A 26,889-nucleotide genomic window follows, 5' to 3' on the forward strand; every position below is an offset into this window, starting at 1 on the left:
TGGGCCATGTTCTCCACCTCTATTGTCGATGCAGCTGCTCGTAGTTGTGGTCGTAAGGTCTGCGGTGCTTGTCGCGGCGGCAATCCCCGCAGAGTCCCACCGGAGGAGCTGGAGGACGTGTCTGAGGTGAGGAAAGTCTGGGAGTACCTGCTTAGACTGCTGCCCCCGCGACCCGGCCCCGGATAAGCGGAAGAAAATGGATGGATGGATGGTTAAAACACACCTAAGGCCCAAAGCTGACATACCTCTGTAGAAGCTGCCGACTCTGCGAGGCATAGATTCAGTGAAGATCATTCGATTTTCTTTGGACACTCCGTCTTCACCGTGAGGGTCATGGTACATACTGACCTGCTATGGGACCCAAGAGGGGAGGAGAAACGTCAAATCAATCCGTAATCAATCATAAATATTGGTATAAAACTGTTAGATTAGTTTTAGACTAAAACCAAGACATCGTTAAGCTCTTCAATGGGCCACATATATATATCAGCAACGACATGCAAGGAAGCTTTTGAACAGAAACAAAAAAAATACATAGAGCTTTTTTTGTATTGTAAAGAAATAAAAATAAAATACATTAACTAATCATTGGAGTTGAGTCAACTTCTAATCTACATTGTATCAGGTATGTCTCATGTGCTTTGCTGCTTTATTTAATGAGGTCATATTGAAATAGAATCGAAACGAACAACTTAATATACCAGTCAACACAAATTTTACTTTCACAGTTAAGCCGTTTCTGGCAATGGATACAAATGCCTTTATATGTCTCACAATGTGGAAACTGCAAGAAGAATAGATTTAGAGGTGGCTACAATTAAAGCGCCCATATTAAGCCATTTTCTGATCTGTTAATGTTGTTTCCTCATCACAGACATACCTGGAGTTGTGTTTGGTTTAATTCACACGTTTAACACACAAGTTCTGTATATTTAGCCAATGTTCTTCTCTCAAATAGAAAACACTCTGTTCCACTTTGTGATGTCATGTGGTAGTACAGGAAGCGCTCGACTGTGTTTTTAAATTTCATACACTCCTTCACTAGAATAATTTGGATGATTTCAGCCCATCTTTACAGAACAAAAGGTAAAAGGTAGCCGTTAACTTGAAGACTACCACTTCATGACATCACAAGGTGGAACAGAGCATTTTAAGCTTTGCTGATGTAGACAGAAGAATAATAAAGGGTTACTCGGATGTGTGTGAATGAAACAAAACACAACTTGTTGGTATGTTTTTGAGAAGGTAGCAACATTATAACATGATTTAAAGCTCACAAGACTCAGTTTTGCATAATATAGGATCTTTAAGTAAGCCTGATTAACAACTTTACCAATGCAATCCATTTTTCTGGACATTTAAAATAGTCAAATAATAGTAATAATAGTCTCATCTAATAGGTTTGTATTTTTCTCTTTAAGATGTCAATGGCATCCAAACTGCCTATCTGAATGCATCACTGCGTATTGACTGAATGACAGTGGTTGTTCGGACCTCGTTTTTAGATCGCTGTGAGTGAAATGCTGCGGTGTTGTCCCGCGAAGACTCTTTGATGGGAGCACAGGGGTGGCTCATATCTTTAGGAGACTGCTCGCTCTGTCAAAGAGACGCACAGATGCAGGTCAAAGCAGACAGGGGGCAGCAGCGAACATGAGAATGACGCACAGCAATAGACACAAGCTTTATGTGCAGCAGAATGTGTACAAATACATCAGGTATAGTATTACAACCAGTCTCATATTTAAGATTTGAGATGGATTTCTGGACCACACAGATACACTCTTACTAATGCCTTTTGCCTGTTTCCCTTCATTCTTCACTGCAAAAGATTCAGTTTTTTATATGATTCTCAGTATCAATCAGCCAAGCATTAACACACTAGTCTCATTTCAAAATACATTTACTTAAAGCCCCACACTGTAACTTTTTAGAAAAAATTAGAATGTAATAAAAGCATTTAGCGTTTTTTACTTTTGGTTGCTTTTATTGCAATGAAAACCTACACAGTTATTAGGGATTGGTACCGAAACCCATTTTCATAACAGCACCGATGACAATTCTTAACAATTCACTGGTTTAATAACGGTGCTGAGGAGTCACTTAGAACACACGCTCAAATTAGTAATGGGACTTTTGGCTCCTTTATGGAATCCGAATTTCGATCTGTTCACATCAAAGAGCCGTTCAAAAGACTGGCTCTTTTTGTATTTAATTATATGACAGAAGCCAATGTGAAAACTCATTTAACTACAAACTAATCACAGAGAGAAATGACCAAGTATCAGATCTGTTTACAATGGTTTAAAGTGTGTTTACCCATTACAATTATGAAATTCTAAATAAAATGTTGCACTACATTAATAATTATTCAGAAACTATTAAGACGCCAAACATGTTTTTTTGTGCAGAAATCTCTCACTCATGTCGCCTGCTCTGCTGTGCTGAATCATGTGTTGGTTCAGCATTAATCAGTGTAAAAATGCACACAAATGCTAGAAGACTTATCTCATTAAATTAGAAGCATACATATTGGAAAGAAAAAGATTTGGTTCTTTTAAAAATTAACATCCTTTTTGGTTAAGGAGTCCTTCAAAAAAGCTGACTCACACCACTAGCTCAACTAGGAGTGTGAATGGATAGTTAGTAGCCTACTAGTTAAGAGAAAAATATATACAGAAAGAAAATAACCTTGGTCATAGTATCCGTGCAGTCCTCCCTGGATGAGCTCACAGAGTGTCCCGTCAGTGTAGTGCGATGCTGGAGCTGAGGGGACAGGAGCTGGAGGCTGCTAGCCCGTGTGGGGATGGCCTGACCGGGGACAGGCAGGCCTGGTGCCGCTCCCCCCTCTGTGCCATGGGGTCTGTGCCGCTCCCTCCGCACATACATGGAGTGCCTCTGGGGGCGCTGTTGAGAGGAGAAGGGCGAGGTGTAGCCCAATCCGTAGTGGTACGACTCGTGGGGGGACGGGAGGGTGTGGGTGGAGGAGATGGGAGGTCCTGCAGGGTCCAGCAGCTCTGCGCCAGGTTCTAAAGAGGCATAAGACACAGTTTAAAATGTGTTTATATGGGGCTACTTCATAAACTGCCTGAAAATCTCACTTTTTTTTTTTAAACTTTGATACAGGAACTTTTAACTGACATTATTCAGCCCCACTCACTTTTTCCATACATGCAACTAAACCGCACTTTCTTTGTAGTAGCACTTCCAGTTATGTGGAAATCTTGTTCCTTTCAATGGAGAATTTGGGAAAAGTTTTGGCGCTAAAATATTATATAAAGTACCATAGGTTGGCCTGTGTCAAATGTTCAATGGTTATGTGCAACAACAAGTCAACACTGCACCGATTCTCTGTGAAGCTTTAAAATGGCACTGTAGTCTCTACAGAATGTATTTGCTGTCAAGATTGGCAGTTCCATACAAAATAATACGACCCAAATGATGACGGTGCCCAAGGCAACATCTGGAATAAGGTGAATACAAAATCTCATGATTATCTAAGTCTAAAAACTGGCCGCACTAGGACTGAAATGGGAAAAAAAAAGCTTTCGGCTATTTTGCTTTCCAAAAATGGAATACATTTCAAGGACAGGCAAAATTGGATAGATTAGTGCTACTAACGCACTTTAATAATTTGGTGATCAACATTTATACTCACACCTGCTCCTGTTTGTAATGTTTTAAATAGACTTATGTATTTGTTTTGCTTGTTTTTTGTTAGTATTTTTCTGCATCTTAAACAGGGCACCCATGAAAATAGTCTGAGTGCCCTCATTGGTCTGTGTATAAATGAAAATAAATAAAATAAAAAATACAGAGAAGATCAGAAGGTACATGGTTCATAATGTATATATATATATATATATATATATATATATATATATATATATATATATATATATATATATATATATATATATATATATATAAACTAATCTATTTTATGTTTTATGCCAGGTTATTTATTTCCATTTAAAAAGACACAACACTGATGAACAAATAAAAACACCACTATTATATAGAGCATGACTGTTGTGTGTGCTGTGTTGTGTCACCACTATGTGTATGTTCTTATGTTTATTATATTGAGCTGTTTGAAGCTGTCTGAACTCCAGCCCAGGACAAATTTCCCTCTTGGACAATAAAGTCAATTGTGATTATGATTATCTGGTCATAGGGCACTTTAATCGGCTCTTTAGCAAATCATTCATGTGCAGATCTTTCAATTAAACTATTAATAAGTCATGTCCAAAGACTGTATATATAAATGGACATAGCAAACCTGCTAGACGCCACGCTCCAAATAGGAAGTGATTATGGGTGCGCTTCCGAGTCCATCGACTCTGGCTCCAATTCACTTTCACATTAGAAAACTGTTGCCCCTCTCTCTGTAACTGCTGCTGTCAGGCTGTCGTAAAATGTTCGTTTTGACCTGGTCTACATGATCCTGGTTTTCTTCTTTGCTGTTTTGTCCGTAGCTCAAAATGAACATTAATAACAGCTCCAAATTCGTCCCTATAACTGCTAGCCTCAATGAGCTTCAATTGACTGGAGATGAATGCTATGGTCACACTCACTTAGTCTATTTCTTTATACAGTCTATGCTCATAACATATGCCAACATCACAAATGTGTAACTTGATTGTTTTGAGCATCTTGGTCTGCAATGATAAAAGGCCACACTATCAGTTCTACTCTTCACAGTGTTAGGAGTGAAGTGCTTCATGTTTTACAATATAGTAACTTGCCAGACACTACCTATTCATGGCTTCAGCTACCTGTCATATGTAACATCTTGAAGACTTTTTCCCATTCCCAGATATAATATTTTCTTTTAAATTGTTAATCGCTACGGCAATGGTCCTAATTTTTCCTCATTCTGAAACACACTGATAAGTGTAGTAGCTTGTCTGCCTCACCTGGCACCAGTGATTTGTGCCTGGATTTGTGTCTTGAGGAGGAGTCAAGGGTGCTGCTTTCCAGCCGTATGTTCCCTCCGCTACGAGAGGCGGGGCTGTGGCCGGAGCGGTCGCTATGGCGATTCGAGGGGCTCCCAGGAGGTCCCTGGGGTCCCGTCTGTGTGTTCAGGTCCAAACAGCTGGTGGGGAAGAAGCGCGCTCCAGGTCCCACTGCAGGCGGGTTGGCGTTTGGGTCGTCAGGGTGCAGCCGCGTGTCGCTAAGGTTACCCACAGATTTGGCATCGCTCAAGGCGCTGTGGCTCTTAGACAGGCTCAGGTAGGAGGCTGAGCTTTTAGAAGAGGAGGACATGGAGCCATGGGCGGAGTCAGCCATACTGTGATCACATGGGGTAAAGAGACAAAAAATGACTTCATATTAGTGTTGTTACAATACCAGATCTTTATTTTGACAATAGAATGTGATTTTCAAACCATAGTACTTTATTTTATATTACCGTGCCACCTTATATCTCTGTAATCCCTCAACTGCTCAGGTAGGTTCCATAGTGGTCCATGGGTGTATACAATCCTGTTTTACAATCCTACTTCATATGTTGTTCCACTATATCTTGGTTAGATGTCAAACAGTAGATTATCAGTGTTTTCTGACTTGTTAGAATTCTTGTAGCGTGTCCCCAGCTTGTAGCTTGATAAAAACAACAAAGATATTTATTTGTAGTTGATGTGTCCTTGGAAAGATATCCAAATCCCCTGTCTGAAACTATTATTGTTGATTTCTTTTTTTTTAAATTTAGGCGGTGGTCATAGAAACTAAAGGTGCAGTTTAAAGGTCCTATTTTATGTAAAATTGACCCTTGTGAGTTTGAAGCCATGTTATAATGCTGTTACCTCATCAAAAATATACCTGGAGTTGTGTTTTGTTTCATTCACACATGTTTGAGTAAGCTTTATTATTAGTCTGTTTACATCTCCAAAGCTCAAAATGCTTGGTTCCAACTTGTGATGTCATGAAGCGGTAGTTTTCAAGTTAACAGCTACCCTTTACCTTCCGTTCAGTAGAGACTGGCAATTCCAAGAATGGAGTTTAAAATCACTATGGAGCACTTCCTGTATATATACCACATGACATCACAAGGTGGAACAGAGTGTTTTTGGCTTGAGAGGAAACCTCAACCTAAATATGCGTATGTTTGTGTGTCAAACATGTGTGAATGAAACAAACACAACTCCACGTATGTTTGTGATGAGGAAACAATATAAAAACATAGATCAGAAAACAGCGTATTATGAGACCTTTCATTTTTTGAGAAGCAAAAGTCATAATAAACAGGAAGAATTTTAAGATCAATAAATTGGTATAGACATGTTCCTTCCAATATTACTCAGACTGAAATAGTGAAGTATGTTATCAACCACAGCTACTAATACAACTGTACAATATTCAAGCATCTAACTACGTCTCACCTCTGAGTGTGTCCGTGGCGTCCATGTTTCTCTGGAGCAGACTGGAGTGTATTGGTTTTTCCCTCCAGAAAAGTGTGCCTTCCCGTCTGCTGTGGCTGAGGCTGAGGCTGCTGCTGCTGCTGGGACCGTGTTGATCCGGTTTTTGAGTGTCCGTACTTCACCCCATGTCCCAGGTCAGATAGTTTTGGCGAAGGTCCCAAATTGAAATCAAACTCTTTAGTCTTGTCTTTGGGGCTGAGCAGGTGCGGGAGGATGTTGTTATTGATCAGGTCTTTGCTGGACGAGGCGGACCGGTTAAGAGTCTGGGACAGGTATTGGGTTTTGGGGTGCAGGGTGGGGCTCAGGCTCGATGGCGCCCCCTTGTTGCCGTTGAGGAAGTTGTCATTGCCAAGGTGATGGAGGTCACCGTGACGAGGGAGGCTGGAACATTCTTTACTGTTGGAGCGACGATGAGAGGTGCTCTTACTGTGGCTTCTAATGGAAAATAAAAATACATAATACATTTGGCTTTGTAAGAACTACTTGTTTTAAATAATGACAACTGTAAAACAGGAACAAACCAAGACTAAACTGGGACTAAACCAAGGACTAGAACAGGTTTGCATTATGACGTAAAGGTGCACTATGTAATTTTTCTGATGGAATTGCGCCACTTGCTTCTCTCCTTGGAGATGGTATTGCTTTGCCTGGAATGACATTCCCATAATCCTGTTTTGCATTTATTGCTAAATAAAAGACCTTCACAAAAATGCATTCTTAATATGAGCAGGGTCGTGTCTCCACAGATCTGACCTGTAGCTTGCCTAGTAAAGTCACCGTTCATCTTAACTGTTGCAATATTGTAGAATATTCCACACTATAGTAATAAAATCTCACTGGAAACAAGCATGTGGTGAGGAAGTGGATTAAACTAAAATGAAGCTATCCAAACCATTTCTGATGAAAGGTAAAAATAAAGACTAGAACAGGCCCAGTAGAGAGAAAAAAAATGTAGAAATGATACTATGAGTAGACCCCAGGGCAGTTATTCCAATGCGAGTTTTTAACAGAGTAACTTAGAAACTTAGGAGTGATGCTTTAGGCATCTTGAAAAGCAGTATAGAAATCCAAGGTGTTATTAGACATTTTATCTGGTGTTTATTCTTGTCCATATACTGTAAATATATCCATACTCATTACTCATTCTCAATTCTCATTCTGTCATATATATAATAGTGTTTGTAGCCTCATAATTTCTCCATTGTGGGACAAATAAAGGTTTTTGTATCTCATGTTACCTATTAGCGCTTTGCCTCTACCCGATGTTGCACACGATAGTAATGGAGCAATGTGGTCTGACCTGGTTGGCACAGTATTCTCCCCATGATGGTGGGTTTTTCTCTTGGACGAGCGTGGAGGGTTTGGGGAGGCAGGGGGTGGCCTCTCTCGCTCCACCTGCCTCAGAGGTTGAAACACTGGGTGGTTCAGGCTCTGGTCCGTCAGGTAACGCTCGGTCGGGTTCAACAGCAGCAGATTCTGAGGGACAAAACACAATCAAGAGGTTTAATACAAGAGTTTACTGGAGACTTACTGCTCAATGTTGTATAAGTATAATTCTAACTTATTATGGTAATGTTTGATCTTGTTTCTGATGTTGTGATTGGCACATTTCAAAGCTGTCAAATTGTGCTAAGTTGTGCCAAGTCATTGTTCAATAAGCCACCTACACACTTAGAACTGAGTCACTTTGCACCTGTAACTGACAAAACTGTCCAAGAGATCACCAGTCTGAGTTCATCTACATGCTGCCTCGATGTGTTACCCACTCGATTTCTAAAGTCTGTGCTCAACAGTTTATTATCACCACTCGCTTGCATAGTTAACATATCACTTCAATCTGGAACATTTCCAAGAACTTTGAAAACTGTTGTTATCAAGCCTCTGCCGTTTTTAGTCAAAGTCCTTGAAAAAGTTACCAACAGCTTGCTAACTTTCTCCAAAAGAACAACTCCTTTGACATTTTCCAGTCAGATTTTAGACCCCACCACAGCACTGAGACTGCTCTTATCAAATGATATCCACCTGGACACTGATGCAGGCAAAGTCTCTGCTTTTAACACTGTGAATCATGGGGTTCTCTTACAGAGACTAGAGGAATGAGTGGGCATCTCTGGTACTGCACTAAACTGATTCTAGTCCTATCTAGAAGACAGGGAGTACTTAGTTGAAATTGGAAACTGTATCTCAGATCACATGGCCTTAACCTGTGAAGTGCCTCAAGGGTCAGTCGTGTGACCCTTTTAATTCAATCTCTACATGCTGCCGTTAGGCCAGTTAATAAGCAGCACTCCAGCTAAACTCAGACAAGACTGAAGTCATAGTCTTTGGCCCACAGAAACAAAGAGAGCAGAGTGTCAGCAGTCACCGACAGTGTCTCTCTCTAAAACCTTCTCTGTGCTGGCTTCCTATTGCTCAGTGAATAGGTTTTAAAGCAGCTCTGCTTGTGTACAAGTCTCTCCATGGCCTAGCACCAAAGTACATCTCCCAAATTTTAGTGCCATATGAACCATCTTGCACTCTGAGGACCTCAGGGACCGGCCTCCTGCTGGTGCCCAGAGTTAGGACTAAACATGGGGAATCAGCATTTCGGTTTTATGCAGCTAAAGCCTGGAACAGTCTTCGTGAAGATGTGAGACAGGCCTCTATTTTGACAATGTCTAAATCCAGGCTAAAAACGGTTCTGTTTAGCTGTGCAATAAGAGTGGTTGTATTATAATTTTAATATCTTTCTTATTGTGCAAAGCACTTTGAATTACTTTGTGTACGAATAGTGCTATATAAATAAACTTGCCTTGCCTAAATTTAAATCTAAGAGCAGTCTTTCTTAAACTCTGGTGGTACTTCTGCAAATTGAGTATTTGTTCTTTTAGAGACAAATCTATGTTTTAGTCCTCCTTCGGGGCAATATTATTTAGAACTACTTTATTCATGTTTTATTCTTATTTTAGTCCTGGTCTTGTCTCAATTTCAGCCCTAAATTAGTCCTAATATAGTCTAGGTTTAGATCTGGTTGTCCTCGGAAAGCTTAGGTGGTACTTGGTAACGAACGAACCAAGTACTACCTAAGCTTTCCGAGGATATAGTAGGCCTATGATTTAAAGCAAATTGTGGACTGAATTTCTAGTGAGCAATTGTAGCTCATAAGTGAAAACTCCTTATGTAATTATAAGTAATCAAAAAATAAATAGATGTCTATCTGCCAACTATTATGAACTGTTGACTTCAGGACTAAAATAGTTACAAAATAGCAAAATGTAAAACAAAAATGAGCCAGGAGGAGACCCAGGGCACGCTGCAGGGACTATGCCTCTTGGCTGGCCTGGGAACGCCTTGGGGTCCCACCAGAGAAGCTGGAGAAAGTGTCTGGGGTGTGGGAAGTGTGGGACTCTCTGCTTAGACTGCTGCCCCCGTGAGCCGGCCCCGGATAATCCGAAGAAAATGGATGGATGGAAAATGAGCTAACTAAGAGAAATATCATGTTGTCAAGCTTATTTCATATAATTTTGTAATGTCAGTTGTTATTACCTTCATCAGATCCAACATCAGACCACTCATGATTCCCTGGTACCTCCTCTCTAAAGTCTGTGGATGAGTTACTGAAGGAAACTGGCACAAAACAGAGAAAACACACAAATTTAGGATAATTTCACAGCAGATTCCGTTGGTCCAAACATTCTTTCACGCACCACGCTAAGCCTTCTGGGATATTTTCTGTAGCTGCTAAACCCAACACCAACCACCTATCTTTCTCATGAGTCATACCCGGCTATTTGGCATTGGGAAAGCTGCCACTGGAGACCAGAGAGGAGGAAAAATTAAGAACGAGATAGTTTGTTTTCCTCTTCTAAAACGTGGTGAGGGATAATAGCGGCCATTTTTCAGTGTAATTATTTTAAATAGTTATATATATGTTGCAAATTGACCAAATGAGCAAATCGCAAAGGGTGTAGTTTCTGAAGTACCATGTCTTATTCTATATAAACTGCTAACCCTGTACTTGTGTATCTGTACAAACGTGTTCTGAAATATGATTCTTGTATTAGTTTGTCAGTTCATATTTCAGTCTTTTTGTCAATACTTTTGTCAGAAAAGTCATTAGATATTTTTACAAATTGTTCGGCCCTAATGGGGTACCTGACAGTAATTAGTAACAGTACATTTTGTCATTTCCTCCAAAGAGTATATTGTAAAAGAAACACTTTCTGACTAAATAAAACTACTGCATAATGATGTAAATGATGTAAAGCGCTTTGAGTGCCTTGAAGATGGAAAAGCGCTATATATGAAAGTGTGACCTTTTACCATACGTTGTTTTTGGCAAGTATAGCATTTTCAAAACAATAAAAGGTAACATGGTGATCTAAATATGTTATGTGTTAACAATTAAGATCCCATAGAAGTGTAATACCCCTTCATCTCAGCCTCACTCTATAGGCCCTTTCAAATGTAATGATGTTACATGAGCCCAACACAATGAGGTGATAGAGAAAGAATTACCCTAATGCCGTGGAATCGAGGGTTGTTGTAGAAAAGCTTCATTTGTTCTGCAGGAAGTGGACCCAGGACCTTCTGAATGGTGAAGAGCTGTGGGCAAAATTATATGCAATTAGTATACAAAGCAGTCCTCATAAATGTACAGGCTAATGGTACATCAAATAGACCGGCGATTGTGCATCATTGGCGTTGTTTGAAAGCAGATTTTTGTAAGAGATCTGCAAAAAGATACGCAATGTATATTTTTTTTAAATGCTTCACTGTTTCATTGGTCCTATATTATACAAAATGGACTATTGCAAGCTTTAAGTCATGTTGTACTATTGTTACTTCCTCAAAAATATACCTGGAGTTGTGTTTTGTTTCATTCAAGTTTGAGTTTGAGTGTTTGAGTAACAATTTAATGATTCTATCTACATCGCCAAAGCTCAAAATGCTCTGTTTCACCTTGTGATGTCATGAAGTGGTATTTTTCAGGTTAACAGCTACCTTTTACCTTTAGTTCAGTAGAGATTGGCAATTCCAGGGCTGAAATAATCCAAATGATTCTAGTGAAGGTGTATAGAGTTCAAAAACACAGTGGAGCACATCCTGTATTACTAGATGACATCACAAGGTGGAACAGAGTGTTTTCTGTTTGAGAGAAGAAGTCATAGCGCAGATCAGAAAATAGTGTAATATGTTTTATCCCTGAAATTCACAAGTGTGGAGCATCTGTTGAACCAATATCTACACTAAATATGTCTAATGGAACCTAATACAGCCTAACGTAATGCAGTTTGATATCTGGATAATGCTTTAACTAATATTATAACCATCAGCTTAAGATAGAATATTTGAGTACTCATAAAAATACAATTTATTCATAGGTATCAGCTTCTCGTTATATGCATTTGATGACTTCCCATTCAGAAGCTATAATATTTAGTTTTGAACTGATAATCGCTTTGGCAACTATCCTGATTTTTCATGATTCTAAAACTCATGGATGTGTGTGTATGAAGTGTTTTCTATCTTTTGTGCTGGTTTAATTTACCAAAATACGTTTTTTTCTTTTTTTTTTTAAGTACAGGCTTTTCTTTCTAGGGTTGCCAAAAGTAACAAAAATCTGATACTAATGATTACTAAAACTAGATACTCATTTGAGCTGGTATCAAATGAAAAGAGTCATGTTCACAGGACAGAAATGAATTTTTCCTGAGTATCTTTAGAATGATCTTGAGCTGTATTAGAACAAGTATAAGACACGGCCATGGACCACTATGGAACCTACCTGGACACTGAGGGATTACGCAGATATATGAAAGAAAGTACTACTATTTAATGCTGAAAATCACATTCTATTGTCTTGTGGTATCAGAATCGGTAATGAGTATCAAGTTGTTAGTATTAAGAAATATGACATTTTATTATCTTGACAACATTATTTCTTTCATATCATCTTGTCACTCTCCAAACTTTGTATAGACCTATATACTTGAATAATGTTTTTTTTTTTTTTTTTCTATTTAACCTGAGTCTCCTTTAACAAACTAAAAACAACTTTCCCCGATTAGCTTAAACAGTATTGAAGCCTAAGCAGCATTGAGTGCCTTTAGTTTAATTGTCACAGTATTTGGTAGCACACACCTGATCGATTTCACTCTCTCCAGGGAACAGAGGCTGGCCATCGCTCAGCTCTCCCAGGATACATCCCACAGACCACATGTCCACGGCCTTTCCGTAGGGAGCTCTGAAACAAGCCACGCACAAGACAGGAGTTACCAGATGAATCAATGGCTAAATATCAACCTCCCAGCTGTTAACATCTTCTAAACACACAAATGTAAAACCACAAAACCATACACAAATATTAGCCAGGTTCATAATAGAGAGGCCCTATTTTAGACCTGCCTAGCCCTAATTTAAAGCAACACTGTGGAACTTTCTGAAGATGGCATGTCATCTACATGGTTCCATGGAAATACAAAGGTAAAAGCATACTTTGGAACATTCAATTTAGACTAGAGTTAGACCAATATAGAGCTGATATTTGCACTTTTTTGTGTAATACTGGCCTCTCTACCAGAGGCCAGTATTTGGATTACGCTCACCAAATGACTAAAAATATGTTTAAAGCTTAATTCCAACATTTGAGTCGAAAGGCTAGTGTACAAAATGTCTAAGATCCAATTTGTAGTGAAACAGGGAAGTGGGTGAGTTTGTAAGGAATTAAAATTATAAACTTTTGGGGAGATGATCCAAATCAGTAAAAAAAAATATCGGCAGAGCAAATCAGCCATCGCTTTCTCTGGATTCTAAACAATCTATACCGGCATGGGCCAAGAAGAACAATATGGGTTGGCTCTATTTTAGATCTGCCTAAGAAACACTGTGTAACTTTCTGACGATAGCATGTGGTCTACATGGTTCCATGGATTTACAAAGTTAAAACCATATTGCGGAACATTCTCCATGCAGATAGATAAGTTTTATGCTTTACTGTTTATTAAGATTAGAGCCAAAAGAATGACAAGCAGGAAGAGGCCCTCCTCTAGAACAAATAAGAGCCAAGTTTATGGAGATGCAAGCCACTCACAGTAAGAACCATAAACTGTACAAAGAAGTGGACTAAGGGCTCAGCACCAGCTAAATGAAACTCATTGAGGCTAACAGTTACAGGGGCGATTTTGAAGCTGAGTTTCATATTTGGAATTCTGACCGCGAGTATCATAGCAACTAGTGGGAGTGACCTCGGGGAAAGAAGGCGCCTGATTTGGCAGTTATTAATGTTCATATCTTGACTTACAGACACAATAATGAAATTAAAAAACAGGATCATGTAGAGCCAGTTAATACAAACATTTTAAGACCAAAATGACGAGGCTCACTGCAGCAGTTACAGAGAGAGGAGTGACAGTTTTTCAAGAGAAAGTGAATTGGATTCCGGGTGATCTGACGTCATTTCCAAGTGAGTGCATTCTGTTTTGTGAGTTGTATATCTAGCGTCTCTCTCCTGAAATTGTTAATCCATGAATCCTTACAGTTTTAAAAGCAGTTTTTTACATTTACACTAGTGCCTGAATACTTCGTTAAACCACCAAAGTTTTATTCAGCATCTATTGCTCCGTACTTCGTGGATTAAGCCCCTCTATCTCTCGGTTCAGCCTGAACTAGCCTAGCCGACTAGCATCATGGCTAAACCTTCCTCCGCTTCTCTCGCTCTTCCCTGCTCTGGTTGCCATATGTGGAGTGATGACCCTGGCTTATTTGACGATGATAGGGACAGCTGCGTTAAAGTGTAGTGTAGTGGCAGTCCTGCAGGCCAGGGTTTCAGAGTTAGAAACGCGGATCCGCTCATTGGAGGCTCTGACCCCGAGTTACAGTCAGGTAGCAGCAGTAGGGACTGCAGACCGCAGTAGCTTTAGCGTAGCTAGCGGGGTAATGATACTCGGCGCGGTCAGTCAGAGGTGGTTAAGTTACAGATAGCTGCAGTCTGTGAATTGGCTAAGTCGATGTCGGAGTCCGTGTACTTCTCTGGCCCCCTCCCAACCTACACCAATTGTGAAATGTACAGCCACTTTTCAGCAGTCAACCAGTGGTTGACCAATTGGTGCCCGCAGAATGGTGTCGTCTTCATAGATAATTGGAGGGCATTTGAGGGGAAGCCTAGGCTTATACGTAGAGACGACATCCATCCCACGCAGGCTGGCTCCGCCCTGTTAGCTCAGAATATGATTGCTAGTCTAGATTGACCAGGTAAGACTAGCACGCAGAATAGATCAGGGAAGCACAGCTATAGTGACGTTAGGGAGCAGTTTAGACCAGTGAAGCACAGCTCAGTCAGCGAGAACAGCTCCAAACAGACAGAGACTGTGTGTGCCCCACGTACAAAAAGTACAAATAAAACGCCCCTAAACTCTGACAAAGAAGCTGTCAGATCTCATAACTTTATAAAAATAAATAAATGTGCCGCAAATAAACAAAATGATAAGTGTGTAAAATTTTGACTGCTAAACATCAGGTCTCTTTCCTCCAAATCCCTTTTAATAAATGAACTAATTGGCAAACCTAATATTGATCTGCTAGCCCTAACTGAAACATGGCTTCGGGAAAATGATTATGTTAGACTAAACAAATCTACACCATCAAGTCACATGAACTTTCAGAGTGCCTGGAGCACAGGTCGGGGTGGTGGTGTGGCCGTCATCTTTCATTCCAGTCTAGTCTAGTCTTATCAGCCCCAAACCCAACTATACACACCTCTCCTTTGAAAGCCTCGCACTCTCCATTACGTGCCCCAATTGGAAAAACCAAAAAGCTGTTATATTTATAATAATTTATCGACCTCGTGGTCCATATGCCGAGTTCCTGACAGAGTTTTCTGATTTCATTTCAAGTTTAGTTTTGAATTGGGAAAGGATTGTTATAGTTGGCGATTTCAACATACATGTTGATAACGGCAGTAATTGCCTCAGTAATGCTTTTGGCGCGCTCCTGAATGGGATCGGTTTCACCCAGTGTGAATAAGCTGACTCACTGTCACAATCACACTCTAGAGCTCGTTCTAACCTATGGTATTGAGATTAATGATCTAATTGTCCTTCCTCAAAACCCTATACTCTCTGACCATTTCTTAATTACCTTTCAATTCATACTAAAAGACTATCCAGCCCAGCAGAAAAAAACTATAATGAAAAGAACATTATCAGATAAATCGGTTACAGAGTTTAAAGAAATTATTGAGCCATTACTAAAAGATATGTCATGTGACAATGAAAATAATTTTAATCCAATTGTCACTGATCAATTGGTTGACAGAACAATGCTCACCTTAAAAATCTGCTCTCGATGTTGTAGCTAAAACAGAAAAGCATTAAACCAAGACCTCCGGCTCCATGGTATACGTTACAGCTCAGGACACTCAAACAACATGTAAGACGCACAGAGAAGCTTTGGCGCCGCTCGCGCTCTGAGCAGTCTCTGAAGGCATGGAAGCTCTGCCTGCTCACTTATAAGGCCGCTCTGCAGAAAGCCCGAACCAGATACTATTCAAATCTAATAGAAGTAAACAAAAACAACAAAGCTACTCCTAAAATCAGCTCTGAGCAAATCCAGACCAATATCCCACATAGATCCTCTAATAATATTAGATACATTTACTCCTGTTGATGAGGTGGAGATTACCTCAGCCATCATGTCATCCAAACCATCAACCTGTTTGTTCGACCCTATTCCAATCAGACTCCTCAAAGAAGCCCTCCCCCTAATAATAGATTCCATCCATAACATAATAAATATGTCATTAGAAAATGGCTATGTTCCTCAGTCCTTTAAGTATGCTGTGATTAAACCCCTTTTGAAAAAACCTAACCTAAATCCTGATGAACTAGCCAACTACAGACCTATCTCTAATCTTCACTTCCTCTCAAAAATTCTAGAACGAGTGGTGGTGAAACAGCTCTGCCGCCACCTGCAGGACAATAATACATTTGAAAAATTTCAATCTGGATTCAGAGCTCACCACAGCACAGAGACTGCACTGCTTAAAGTAGCAAGCGACTTACTACTAGCTGCTGATAACAGGCTGGATTCAGTCCTGGTCCTACTGGACCTCAGTGCAGCGTTTGACACCATTGATCACAACATTCTACTGCAGAGGTTAGAATGTGACATTGGAATCAGAGGGACCGCCCTCAAATGGTTTAAATCCTATCTATCAGATAGGTACCAGTTTGTTAAACCAGAACACCTCTCCCTGTTCTAAAGTAGCCTGTGGTTTTCCACAAGGATCTGTGCTTGGTCCAATCTTATTTACTCTGTATATGTTGCCATTGGGTAACATTATCAGAAAACATGGCATTTATTTTCACTGCTATGCTGATGACACTCAGCTGTACTTATCAATGAAGCCAAATCAGACTGATCAAATAGATAAACTCAGTGCCCATGTGAAGGACATCAAAACCTGGATGACCTTGAATTACCTGCTCTTAAATCCTGAAAAAACAGAGGTCATTGTCATTGATCCCAAAGGTCAAAGAGATTCTCTGTCGGATCTCACTCGACAATGTGAGTATAGCTTCTAGCCCTACTGTAAAAAATCTTGGAGTCCTATTTGATGAAAATCTCTCATTCACAGCCCATATAAACCTAGCTTGTAAACGGCATACTTTCACCTGCGAAATATAACCAAAAGAAAAAAAACGATGCTGAAAACCTCATCCATGCATTTGATACTTCCAGACTTGATTACTGTAATTCTCTGCACGTCGCCTGCCCCAAAAGTACTATAAGGAGCCTCCAGTTGGTCCAAAATGCAGTGGCAAGAGTCCTAACAGGAACTAAAAGAAGAGACCACATCAGTCCTGTACTAAAATATTTGCACTGGCTTCCTGTCGAGCTTAGAATCAAATTCAAAGTCCTCCTCCTGACATACAAAACCCTAAACGGTATGGCCCCATCCTATCTGCAAGATGCTATTGTCCCGTACCACCCAAACAGAGCACTCCGCTCTCAGAATGCAGGACTATTAGTGGTTCCTAGAGTGTCCAAAAGTACAGTGGGAGGGAGAGCATTCAGTTACCAAGCTCCTGTGCTATGGAACAAACTCCCTGCTGATGTTAAACAGGCCCCCACAGTCTCTGTATTTAAGACCAGGCTTAAAACCTTCCTCTTCAGTATAGCTTATGACCAGGTTACATAGTGAGGGAGTTAGGGACATTAAAACCCGGGATAAGATAGGCTGCAGTAGGAGATAACTAGCTGGGGGAAGTATGGCAACCTGAGCACTATCCTCTGCTTTGTCCTATTTTCTCATCAGCAATGCTATTCACATGTTGTCCCCTGGCCCACTCCCCCTGTGGAGTGTAACTCTTTCAGATGCCCAGATGACAGCTGGACCCTCTCCTCCCCGCCTGGCCCTCCTCCACCCGCCTCCCTCTCCTCCTCGCCTGGCTCTCATCCTCCTTGCCCGGCTCTCCTCCTCCTCGCCTGGTCTTCCTCCTCCTCGCCTGGCCCTCCTCCGCCCCCCTCCCTCCTCCTCACCTGGCCGATTTTTCTTGTTGTTTGATTTTCCTCTTTGTTTTTGTGTGTAGACAGCACGGTGGATGAGTGTACTCACAGCAACAAGATATAATTCGCCCAGGCCTTTCTGTGTGGGGTTTTACATGTTTCTCCCCGTGTCTGGATGGGTTTCCTCTGGGTACCCCGGTTTCCCTCATCAACCAAAACATGAACGCCCTTCGAGACAACTGTTGTTGTGATTTTGGGCGTTACAAAAATAAAATGAATTGAATTGAATTGGAGTCAGAGTCGATGGAGCCAGAAGCACGCCCATGATCACTTCTTATTTGGAACACAAAAGCCAACAGGTTAGCTATGTCCATTTATATATACAGTTTATGGTAATATCTGCTGGTATTTTTAAACAGTTTTTTTAGACCATATAAGCCTGGGATGTGCACCTTGAGGTGAAAGGAGAATCAACCCAATACTAAGCTAATCTCTTATAAAGATATTCCAAGCCCTGTAAATAGTTCACATTGCGTAGTGTTTGCCAGAGCTGTGGCCAGTGGTCCATAGTGTGTAGCTAGGGTGAAAATGTGAAAGATCTGGCTCTAGTGTGGCTCAAACGCGATGGAGGGAAAGAGAGAGAGAGAGCTAGGGGTGAGTGGGCGGCATTCAAACAAACGTCTTGATAAATGTTCCAGGGCAATACTAAATCAGGCTACAGCTTGAGCGCGAAAGGCTAGTGCCGATCCAATGGATAAACACTCCATGCAACAGAGGAGGAAAGAAAGGAAAGAACATAAGTACATAAGAGTGTACTACAGCCAGAGTTAAGTACATAGACAAAAAGTGGAACAAATAAAACAAAAAGACACAGAATCTCAAATGTAAAAATGTGTAAAGGGGCACTGCATAACTTTTCTGTTGGAAAGTACTCAAACTGCCAGGAGTTGTTTTTACTTTATGTTCCACAGAATGGCATTAAACTTATGTATTTCCATAGAGACAAGCTGACTGAATTAGAATGTATGTTTTGTCAAGGGATTTTTCAGCTATGATAACACCAAAATTAAATAAATGCTTTATGTTTTAAAGGTCCTATATTGCTTGTGAGGTTTAAGTCATGTTAGAATGTTGTTACCTCCTCAAAAACCTGGAGTTGTGTTTTGTTTCATTCGCACATGTTTGAGTAACACTTTATTATTAGTCTGTCTACATCTCCAAAACTCAAAATGCTTTCAACTTGTGATGTCATGAAGCAGTAGTTTTCAGCTCCTTTCACCTTTAGTTCAGTAGAGACTGGCAATTCCAGGGCTGAAATTATTCAAATGAATCTAGTCAAGGTGCATGAAACACGGTGAGGCACTTGCTGTACCACCACATGACATCACAAGGTGAAACAAGAGTGTTTGATGTTTGAGAGAAGCCTAAATATGCAATGTTTGTGTTTTAAATGTTTAAATGAAACAAAACACAACTCCAGGTATGTTTTTGATGAGGAAACAACATTATAACATAGATAAGAAAATAACATAATATGGGGCCTTTAAATCCTGTAAATACAGATTTGTGACCATCATCTTATAACAGGAGAACACTCCATGTCTCCAAGCTCATATTGTTCATAAACTATAGACTTACCCCAGCAGCAGTTCTGGAGAGCGATACCATCTTGTTGCCACGTACTCTGTGTAGTTGGCATCAGTTCCTTCCGAGAGGTTACGAGCGAAACCTAGAACATAAAAAATGTATTAATTTCTACAGATCTGATTTTGCCCAATTAGGAGCCTTTTCAGAGTAAAATACCCATGCTTCTAATTAGCTGTGCGGGTGTATAACCAACAGTGAGTTTATTTGGACAGCTCCTATGACAACATGGTCACAGTAATGAGTTAAGTCGGGCTGGCTGGATAACTGGTGCAGCCCCGGTCCATTTTTAACATGAGATTCACAATAAACAGAAAGCCAAAGCTCCAACAGTGAATAACAAACAAGTCGCACCCCGCCTGAGTCACAAGCTCCAACATGGCAGCCAAATATGCAAACCTAATTAAAGTGTGATTTCTGAACATTGAGCCATCCAACTGTATGACCTGTGAAATATGGAAGACGGAATACAGTGTGGTTGCATTTGACAAAAGGTAAAAACAGGGATAAACCAGTTAAATACATGAGTATGCACTAGAACTGCTCCATTATGGGAAAAATCTTGAATATTTGTTGCCTGAGATCCCCGTTTTCAAATGGGTGTGATTGACAGGTGGATTAACCAATCTGGGACATGAATCGTCCATCCATATCGGAGATAATAAAGGGGGGGAAAAAAAAACACAGGAGGTGGATTTCTGCAGAATCAATGAGCGAAACAATAAACTCTGTTAATCTGAGGTGAGAGAAATTTTATTTTATTTGTAAATCATAGCTGACCAATTGTTTCACATGTGTCACTGAAAAAATTGATCTTTTTGGACGATCACTTGATTCACTTGTTTGACCGCACCTGAGACGAAATGAAGGATGTGGAGACCAGACTGATATCAATCTGTTTAAAAATACAGATATTATTCTGGATTTGCAGGCAAGAATATCTGCCTCATAATTGAAATAATCATTATTTCAAAATGTATACAGTACAAAATTATACTACTGATACACGGAATGTCAAATACTATAGTAAAAAATAGTAAAAGGAAAGACAAAGAAAAAAAAACTTCAATCAATCATCTGCAGAAATATTTACAATGAGAAACAACTGGACCCTCTTCTAATTTATATTAGAGAGGGTCCATGTGAGGCTTCTTGTCCCAAGCCCCCAAATTTCTGTCAACGGGCCTGGTAGGGATATTATTCTTACAATAAAATGTGGAGGTGGGTGATATAACAATAAAAAGATATAGAACTGGGTCAAAATTACTGGCCAATGTTGAAGATTTTGTATTTTTTGGTATTTATATGTAAATAAGAGAGGCTAAACTCACAAGTCACGAGTTAAATCTGTTTTTTTATATATATATACATAGTTTCCTAGTACTATTTTCTGCATAAATAGCAATTTTAGCATGAACTCTCCTGCAGGTGTAGAAGCACATGGCCACTCAACACAATAGTGCCCCCTATAATACACATAAAAGATACAATATTGTCCAGTTGACATGAAACTTGGAGAAGTAATTGTAGGCCTTAAAAAAACATGCAAAAAAGTCAATTGGACCTAAGTCATATTGTAGTCTTGTGAGTGCAGTTTGGGGTAGATACATAGAGACACGTAATGGCTTTGAGAACTTTTTGCCATGCCTTTGTCTGCCATTACTATCAGATAAGGAGTGACTGGGGAGATAAGAGCAAAAAGTAAAGGAAAGCGCCTGGTTATGCTTGTAAATGTGTGAATTAAATGCCATCGGACAGATTTTTAAGGTGATAACAGAAGGATATACATTATACAAGTCATTTCTGAGCCGGTGAAGTCTGGATAAAGAAAGAGAGAAAGAGCGATGCATCAGGAAAGACAAAACAAAGTCACTGCCGCAACACTGTTCTGCTCAGAAGGGAAGCCAAAAGGAGAGAACAATGTAATATTATAGATCCAAACAGCACTCTGTAATAACTGATGTTCCCTGCCAAAACTGCTCTCTCTCTCTCCATCTCTCTATCTCATTCTCTCTCTCGCTCTCTCTCCATTTCTCTTCTCCTCTTCCTCCTCCCTCTCTTTCACTAACACCTTGATTTAACAGTCAATTACATTTATTTGACAACGGCACAATGCAGCGGATCGAACCCGGATGACAGCAGCACACACGCACGCACAAACACGCACACATATACACAAACTGAACCAAAGACTCACCAAAGTCACAGAGTTTCAGGACGTCTTCGGAGCTGATCAACAAGTTCTCCGGTTTAATATCTGTAGAGGGTACAAACATGTCACCAAGAGATTAAAAAGGATCTGCAGAAAATATCTAAATATGGAAAGAGTTGGAAAGTTGTCAAATCAGTAGATGATGCTGATAATGTAGCTATATTTATGACCTCTTCTTAACCAACGTTGAAGACGGCTTAGTACAAAACTAAATTATGACTTTATAGAAGACCTATTGTGCTTTTAGCTATAATCTGTGGATCACTGTATAATTTGCACATTTAAAATCACAATATTGATCTAAAATAACTTAATAAAAGAAACAAGTCCGCTGATTCTGAGTTAGAAAACTACAGTGCCCAATAGGAGCTGATGTCGCCGTAAAAGTCATCACAACGACTCTTATGGATAGCTGTAGATCACATTTGCGAGTAGTGAATTTTTTTCATTTGTACCAAACTGACTACCCAACACTGCAGAATCCTACATGTGTCATTGCTTAAGAAAATAAAATCGAAAGAACAGAGTAAGTACAGAACAGTGGGGGCGTACCAGTGCAGGGGTTGATTGGCAATATGGCGTCGTGAAAATAAGTGAGGAAAAATTGCTTAGACATGCACAAATCACTCCAAATACAACTTCGAGAGAGTAAATGAGAAGGAAACAACTATAACATGGTTAAAAGCTCTGAAAAGTCCATTTTGCAGAGTAGGTCTGCTTTAAATTTTTTCATTGTAAACTGAAAAATTGGTCAAAAATAGAAAGCACTGGATTTTCATTTATGTGTTTTAAATACAAGCTAGTTTAGGGAAGTGGGCTGAGATAGTGGGTGGGTAAAAACAGAACATTTCAGAGCACTCAAGCCCCAGATACGGGACAATACAGGTGATTCAATAATACTATACAATAGGGTGATAGCAGCTTAGTTGGTAGAGTGTTTGTGCACTGATTCGAAGGTTGGTGGTTCAAATCCTGCTCTCAACATAAACATATCCTCTGACCCACAGTTTGGTGGTGTGATTCCAGCTTGAACAGATGAATGCTGTCGTTGTGTCCTTGTGCAAGACACTTAACCCTCCTCGCTCCCAGTGTCTGCGTACACTCGTGTATGAATGTGTGTGTGAATGGGTGAGTGGTTCCTTGATGTAAAGTGCTTTGAGTGACTTGAAGGTGCAAAAAGCGCTATATAAAAATGTGACCCTTTACCATTTACCCTCTTCAAAGACTGATCTTACCTCTGTGTACAATCTCGTTCTTATGGCACCAGTTGATGGCTTTGATGAGTTGGTAAATGTAACTGCGGACTTTATCAGGGGGGGCCCCGGTGGGAAGCTCCTCCAGCAGCTCCAGCATGTTCTAATAGACAAAAACAGTATGCCAGCTTTGTTTTATTATTGTATTATTATTGTAGAAACAGAACAGAACACTTATTTTGGAGAATCTTTGAGATGTTTTATAATCTAGTGAGTGGTGAGAAAAAGATGAGATATAAATTGCCAAAACGAAGAGTCAAATTTTCTTTTTATCCAAAGACGAGACTAAGGCAAATTAACAAAATAAATACTTTAAAGAAGCACCGTGTAACTTTTCTAGTGCTGCTTTCACGGCATGGCATTAAACTGTATATCCACTGAGGCAAGTGGGTAATGCAGTGAGGCCAGATTACAGGTCAGATCTAGGGAAAGGCAAGCCCACTCACTGATAGAATGCGTGCATTTTTTTGCAATATAAACAGCTGTATTTCCATATATATCCATGATAGACAATGGCATACTTAATGGCAAACTGTGGAACATTCCAAGCAAAGCAACTACATCTCCTTGGAAACAAGCACAGGGTTGACCCTCCACAGAAAAAAATTACATAGTGCATCTTTAAGAAATTTAATTAAAACTATTATTATCATCATTTAAATACAGACTATGAATACACACTTTGGCTTCAGGCTATAGTTTAATAACCTAGAAGGAGAGAAGGAGAGAGAGAATGAGAAAAGGAGGGAGAATGAGAGAAAGAGAGAGAGAAAGAGAGAGGAGCAGAGATGGTGATAGAGGAAGAGAGACAGACAGGCAGGGAGAGAGTGAGAGATAGGAGGGCAGAATGACAGACAGAAGGAGAGAAAGAGAGGGAGAGAAAGAGGAGGAGTGAGAGAGCGAGACACAGAGGGAGAGAAAGAGAGAGAGAGGGATAGAGGGAGGGAAAGAAAGGGAGATAGAGAAAGATAGAGAGGAACATGGGGACACCAAATGACAGTAGTGCAGCGGGGAGGAAGAAGATGTTGCAAAGAAATAAAGTGTTGGCTGGAAACCCTGGCAACACAGTGGGGAATACCATTACATCACTGCTCGTATGTTTCCATGGAGACATGTTTTTTGCTTAACCGAGTTGTCGTCCTGAAAGTCTGGATATAGCACAGAGCACAGGCATTTACTGTAGAACTAAGCTTAGTTGGAAAGGAGAGAGATGACTTAAAGGTCCTATATTACGCAAAATAGACTCATGTGAGCTTTAAGCCATGTTATAATGTTGTTACCGCCTCAAAAACATACTTGGAGTTGTGTTTTGTTTCATTCACACATGTTTGACTAACCCTTTATTATTAATCTTTCTACATCTCCAAAGCTCAAAAAGCTTTGTTCCACCTTGTGATGTCAGGAAGTGATGTTAACAGTTACCTTTTACCTTTTGTTCAGTAGAGATTGGTAATTCCAGGGCTAAAATGATCCAAATGATGCTAGTGAACATGTATAGAGTTTAAAAACACAGTGGAGCACTGCCTGTATTACCATATGACATCACAAGGTGACATCAACAAAGTGTTTTCTGTTTGAGTGAAGAGCCTGCAGGGTTTGTGTGTTAAATATGTGTGAATGAAAGAAAACACAACACCAGGTATGTTTGCGATGAGAAAACATCATAACATCGATCAAAAAATAGCGTAATATGGGCCCTTTAACCAATTGCAATGAAGTGTGACAAAGTAGAAGACTTTAGTTATTTCTTGAAAGTAATATAAAGTTACTAAGTGCCTGAATCGTGATAAAACTGAAATTGTGATCTGGCACCAAGAAAATTGTTATTTTCATGAACTTTTTCCCATGTTGCCCACCCCCTATTTGACTGGATCCAAGCGACATGTTAGTGCCATATGAACCATCTCACCGGACTTCAGGGACCGGTCTCCTGCTGGTGCCCAGAGTCAGACTAAATATAGACTAAACCAGGACTACACCAGGACTAAACATGGGGAATCAGCGTTTCAGTTGTATGCAGCTAAAATCTGGAACAGTCTTCCTGAAGATGTGAGACAGGCCTCTACTTTGACAGTTTAAATCCAGGCTCCAAATAGTTCTTGTGATTTTAATGTCTTTCTTATTCTGTAAAATATTTTGAATTTTTGTGTACGAATTGTGCTATACAAATAAACTTGCCTTGCTTTGCCTTGCCAGGTAGTAGACTCTCCACCAACGTTATGTAGTACACCTTCAAGATAAGATATTTGTATATGCAGATAGGAAGATAAATAAAATGCACTGACCCGTTCGACATATTCAAAGACGAGGTAGAGTTTGCCTCGCCTCCTGAATGCCTCTTTGAGCTCCACGATGTTTTCCTGTTTGAGAGTCCGCAGCATCTTGAGTTCACGCAGTGTCGTCTCCTTGACCTCCTCATTCTCTGTAACATTTAATCAGACAAAGAGGTGTAAATATGGCACCGCTCTCCCATGGCCATGTCTGCTTCTTCCACAGGTGGAAGTTTAATAAAGTAATGCTGTTAAGCTGTTTGGGGGGGTATGTTTGAGTTAACTTTTAGGACAAAAGACACAACTGGACAAATGTTTTAGAGCAAAAATGTTTCAACACTTATCCAAGCCGCTTCTTCAGTTCTGTTCAGATTGCTGGTTGACACTGTCTTATATCTATCTGAAGCATAGACTGTGTAAAGAAGTGGACTAAGTGAGCGTGACGTCACCCATAGCTTTTGGCTCCAGTCAAATGAAGTTTGCTAAGGATAGCAGTTATAGGGGTGAATTTGGAGCCGAGCCCCATGTTTGGAATGCCGACCATAAGTATTATAGCAGCCAAAGAGGCAATCCGGAGCAAAGCTGTTGAAGGCAATGCCCCTTCCCGACCAAACAGCTGGTTTAGCAGGGAGCAGGCACTTAGCAACGGTGTCAATCAAACCTGCTGCTAACACTAGTGGGAGTGAGCTCTGTGAAAGAAGGCGCCTGATTTGTCTGTTATAATGTTCATATCTTGATTTACTCGTACAATAGCAAAATAAAGATACCAAGATCGGTAGAGTGTGTTAATGCGAACATTTCTAGGACAAAAATAGTAAGGCTCACAGCAGCAGCTACAGAGAGAGGGGAGACAATTTTTCAATGTAAAGTGAATGGAGCCAGAGTCAATCAAGCTGGAAGTGCATCCATGAGAACTTCCTATTTGGAACGAGGCAGCTAGCAGGTTAGCTATGTCCATTTCTATATACAGTCTTAGATCTGAAGGGAGGAGCTAACTACACTGAAACTAACACACCTATTGTTTACAGTTTACGTTTCTTTTCTAGGTCTGTTGAGCTACCTTAAGTATGAACTGTGCCTGAGTCATTTTTAGCATAATCATTCAGGCCCCTAATGGGTGCTCTCTACGTTTTCCTTGTTTTGATTTAGGTCTGAGGATGGAGTTATGTAGTAGATAAATGATGTCTAAGCCCCTCATTCCTGTTCAAAGATGGATTGTCTTTCCTAACAAAAATTGCCTCTTCAGCTCCCCTCTCAAACCATTTATTTTCCTTGTCTAAGATCTGTACCTCACTTGAAGGAGCAGCGCTACATCTCCACTCTGAAACTTTTGTCCAATTTACAGAATTGAATTTTTCTTTTGCTCTGAATCATACCTGGAAGACTGAGGGATTACACAGACAGCATCCCTTATCCCCGAAATCTAGAGCAATTCAATGTGTATCATTCGTAATAATGTAATAAAGAGAGAGAATGAGAAAAAGAGAGAGAGGGAGGAAAAAGAGAGGGAGAGAGAGAGAAAGAGGGGGGGAAGCAAGAGGTAAAGACAGGGAGATAGAGAAAGAGAGAAACAGAGAAAGAGAGAGACAGAGGGCGAGAAAGAG

At 40.2% G+C, this 26,889-nt stretch overlaps 1 protein-coding gene across 1 annotated transcript in view; it reads right to left on the bottom strand.

Annotated features, from left to right (window-relative positions):
* The window catches only part of cdkl5 (cyclin-dependent kinase-like 5), a 78,642-nt gene that overhangs the window by 23,414 nt on the left and 28,339 nt on the right, over positions 1 to 26,889 (bottom strand). The window contains exons 4-16 of the mRNA XM_055232569.1: positions 25,301 to 25,437; positions 22,998 to 23,118; positions 21,748 to 21,807; positions 19,545 to 19,635; positions 12,543 to 12,645; positions 10,917 to 11,003; positions 9,945 to 10,025; positions 7,720 to 7,895; positions 6,381 to 6,854; positions 4,917 to 5,290; positions 2,689 to 3,026; positions 1,495 to 1,596; positions 246 to 348 (exon numbers count right to left, since the gene is read on the bottom strand). Of these exons, the coding sequence (XP_055088544.1) occupies positions 246 to 348; positions 1,495 to 1,596; positions 2,689 to 3,026; positions 4,917 to 5,290; positions 6,381 to 6,854; positions 7,720 to 7,895; positions 9,945 to 10,025; positions 10,917 to 11,003; positions 12,543 to 12,645; positions 19,545 to 19,635; positions 21,748 to 21,807; positions 22,998 to 23,118; positions 25,301 to 25,437 (2,247 nt within the window). The remainder of the gene's footprint in view (positions 1 to 245; positions 349 to 1,494; positions 1,597 to 2,688; positions 3,027 to 4,916; positions 5,291 to 6,380; positions 6,855 to 7,719; positions 7,896 to 9,944; positions 10,026 to 10,916; positions 11,004 to 12,542; positions 12,646 to 19,544; positions 19,636 to 21,747; positions 21,808 to 22,997; positions 23,119 to 25,300; positions 25,438 to 26,889) is intronic.

The sequence above is a fragment of the Periophthalmus magnuspinnatus genome, chromosome 3, assembly GCF_009829125.3.
Source record: "Periophthalmus magnuspinnatus isolate fPerMag1 chromosome 3, fPerMag1.2.pri, whole genome shotgun sequence".
NCBI lineage: Eukaryota > Metazoa > Chordata > Actinopteri > Gobiiformes > Gobiidae > Periophthalmus > Periophthalmus magnuspinnatus.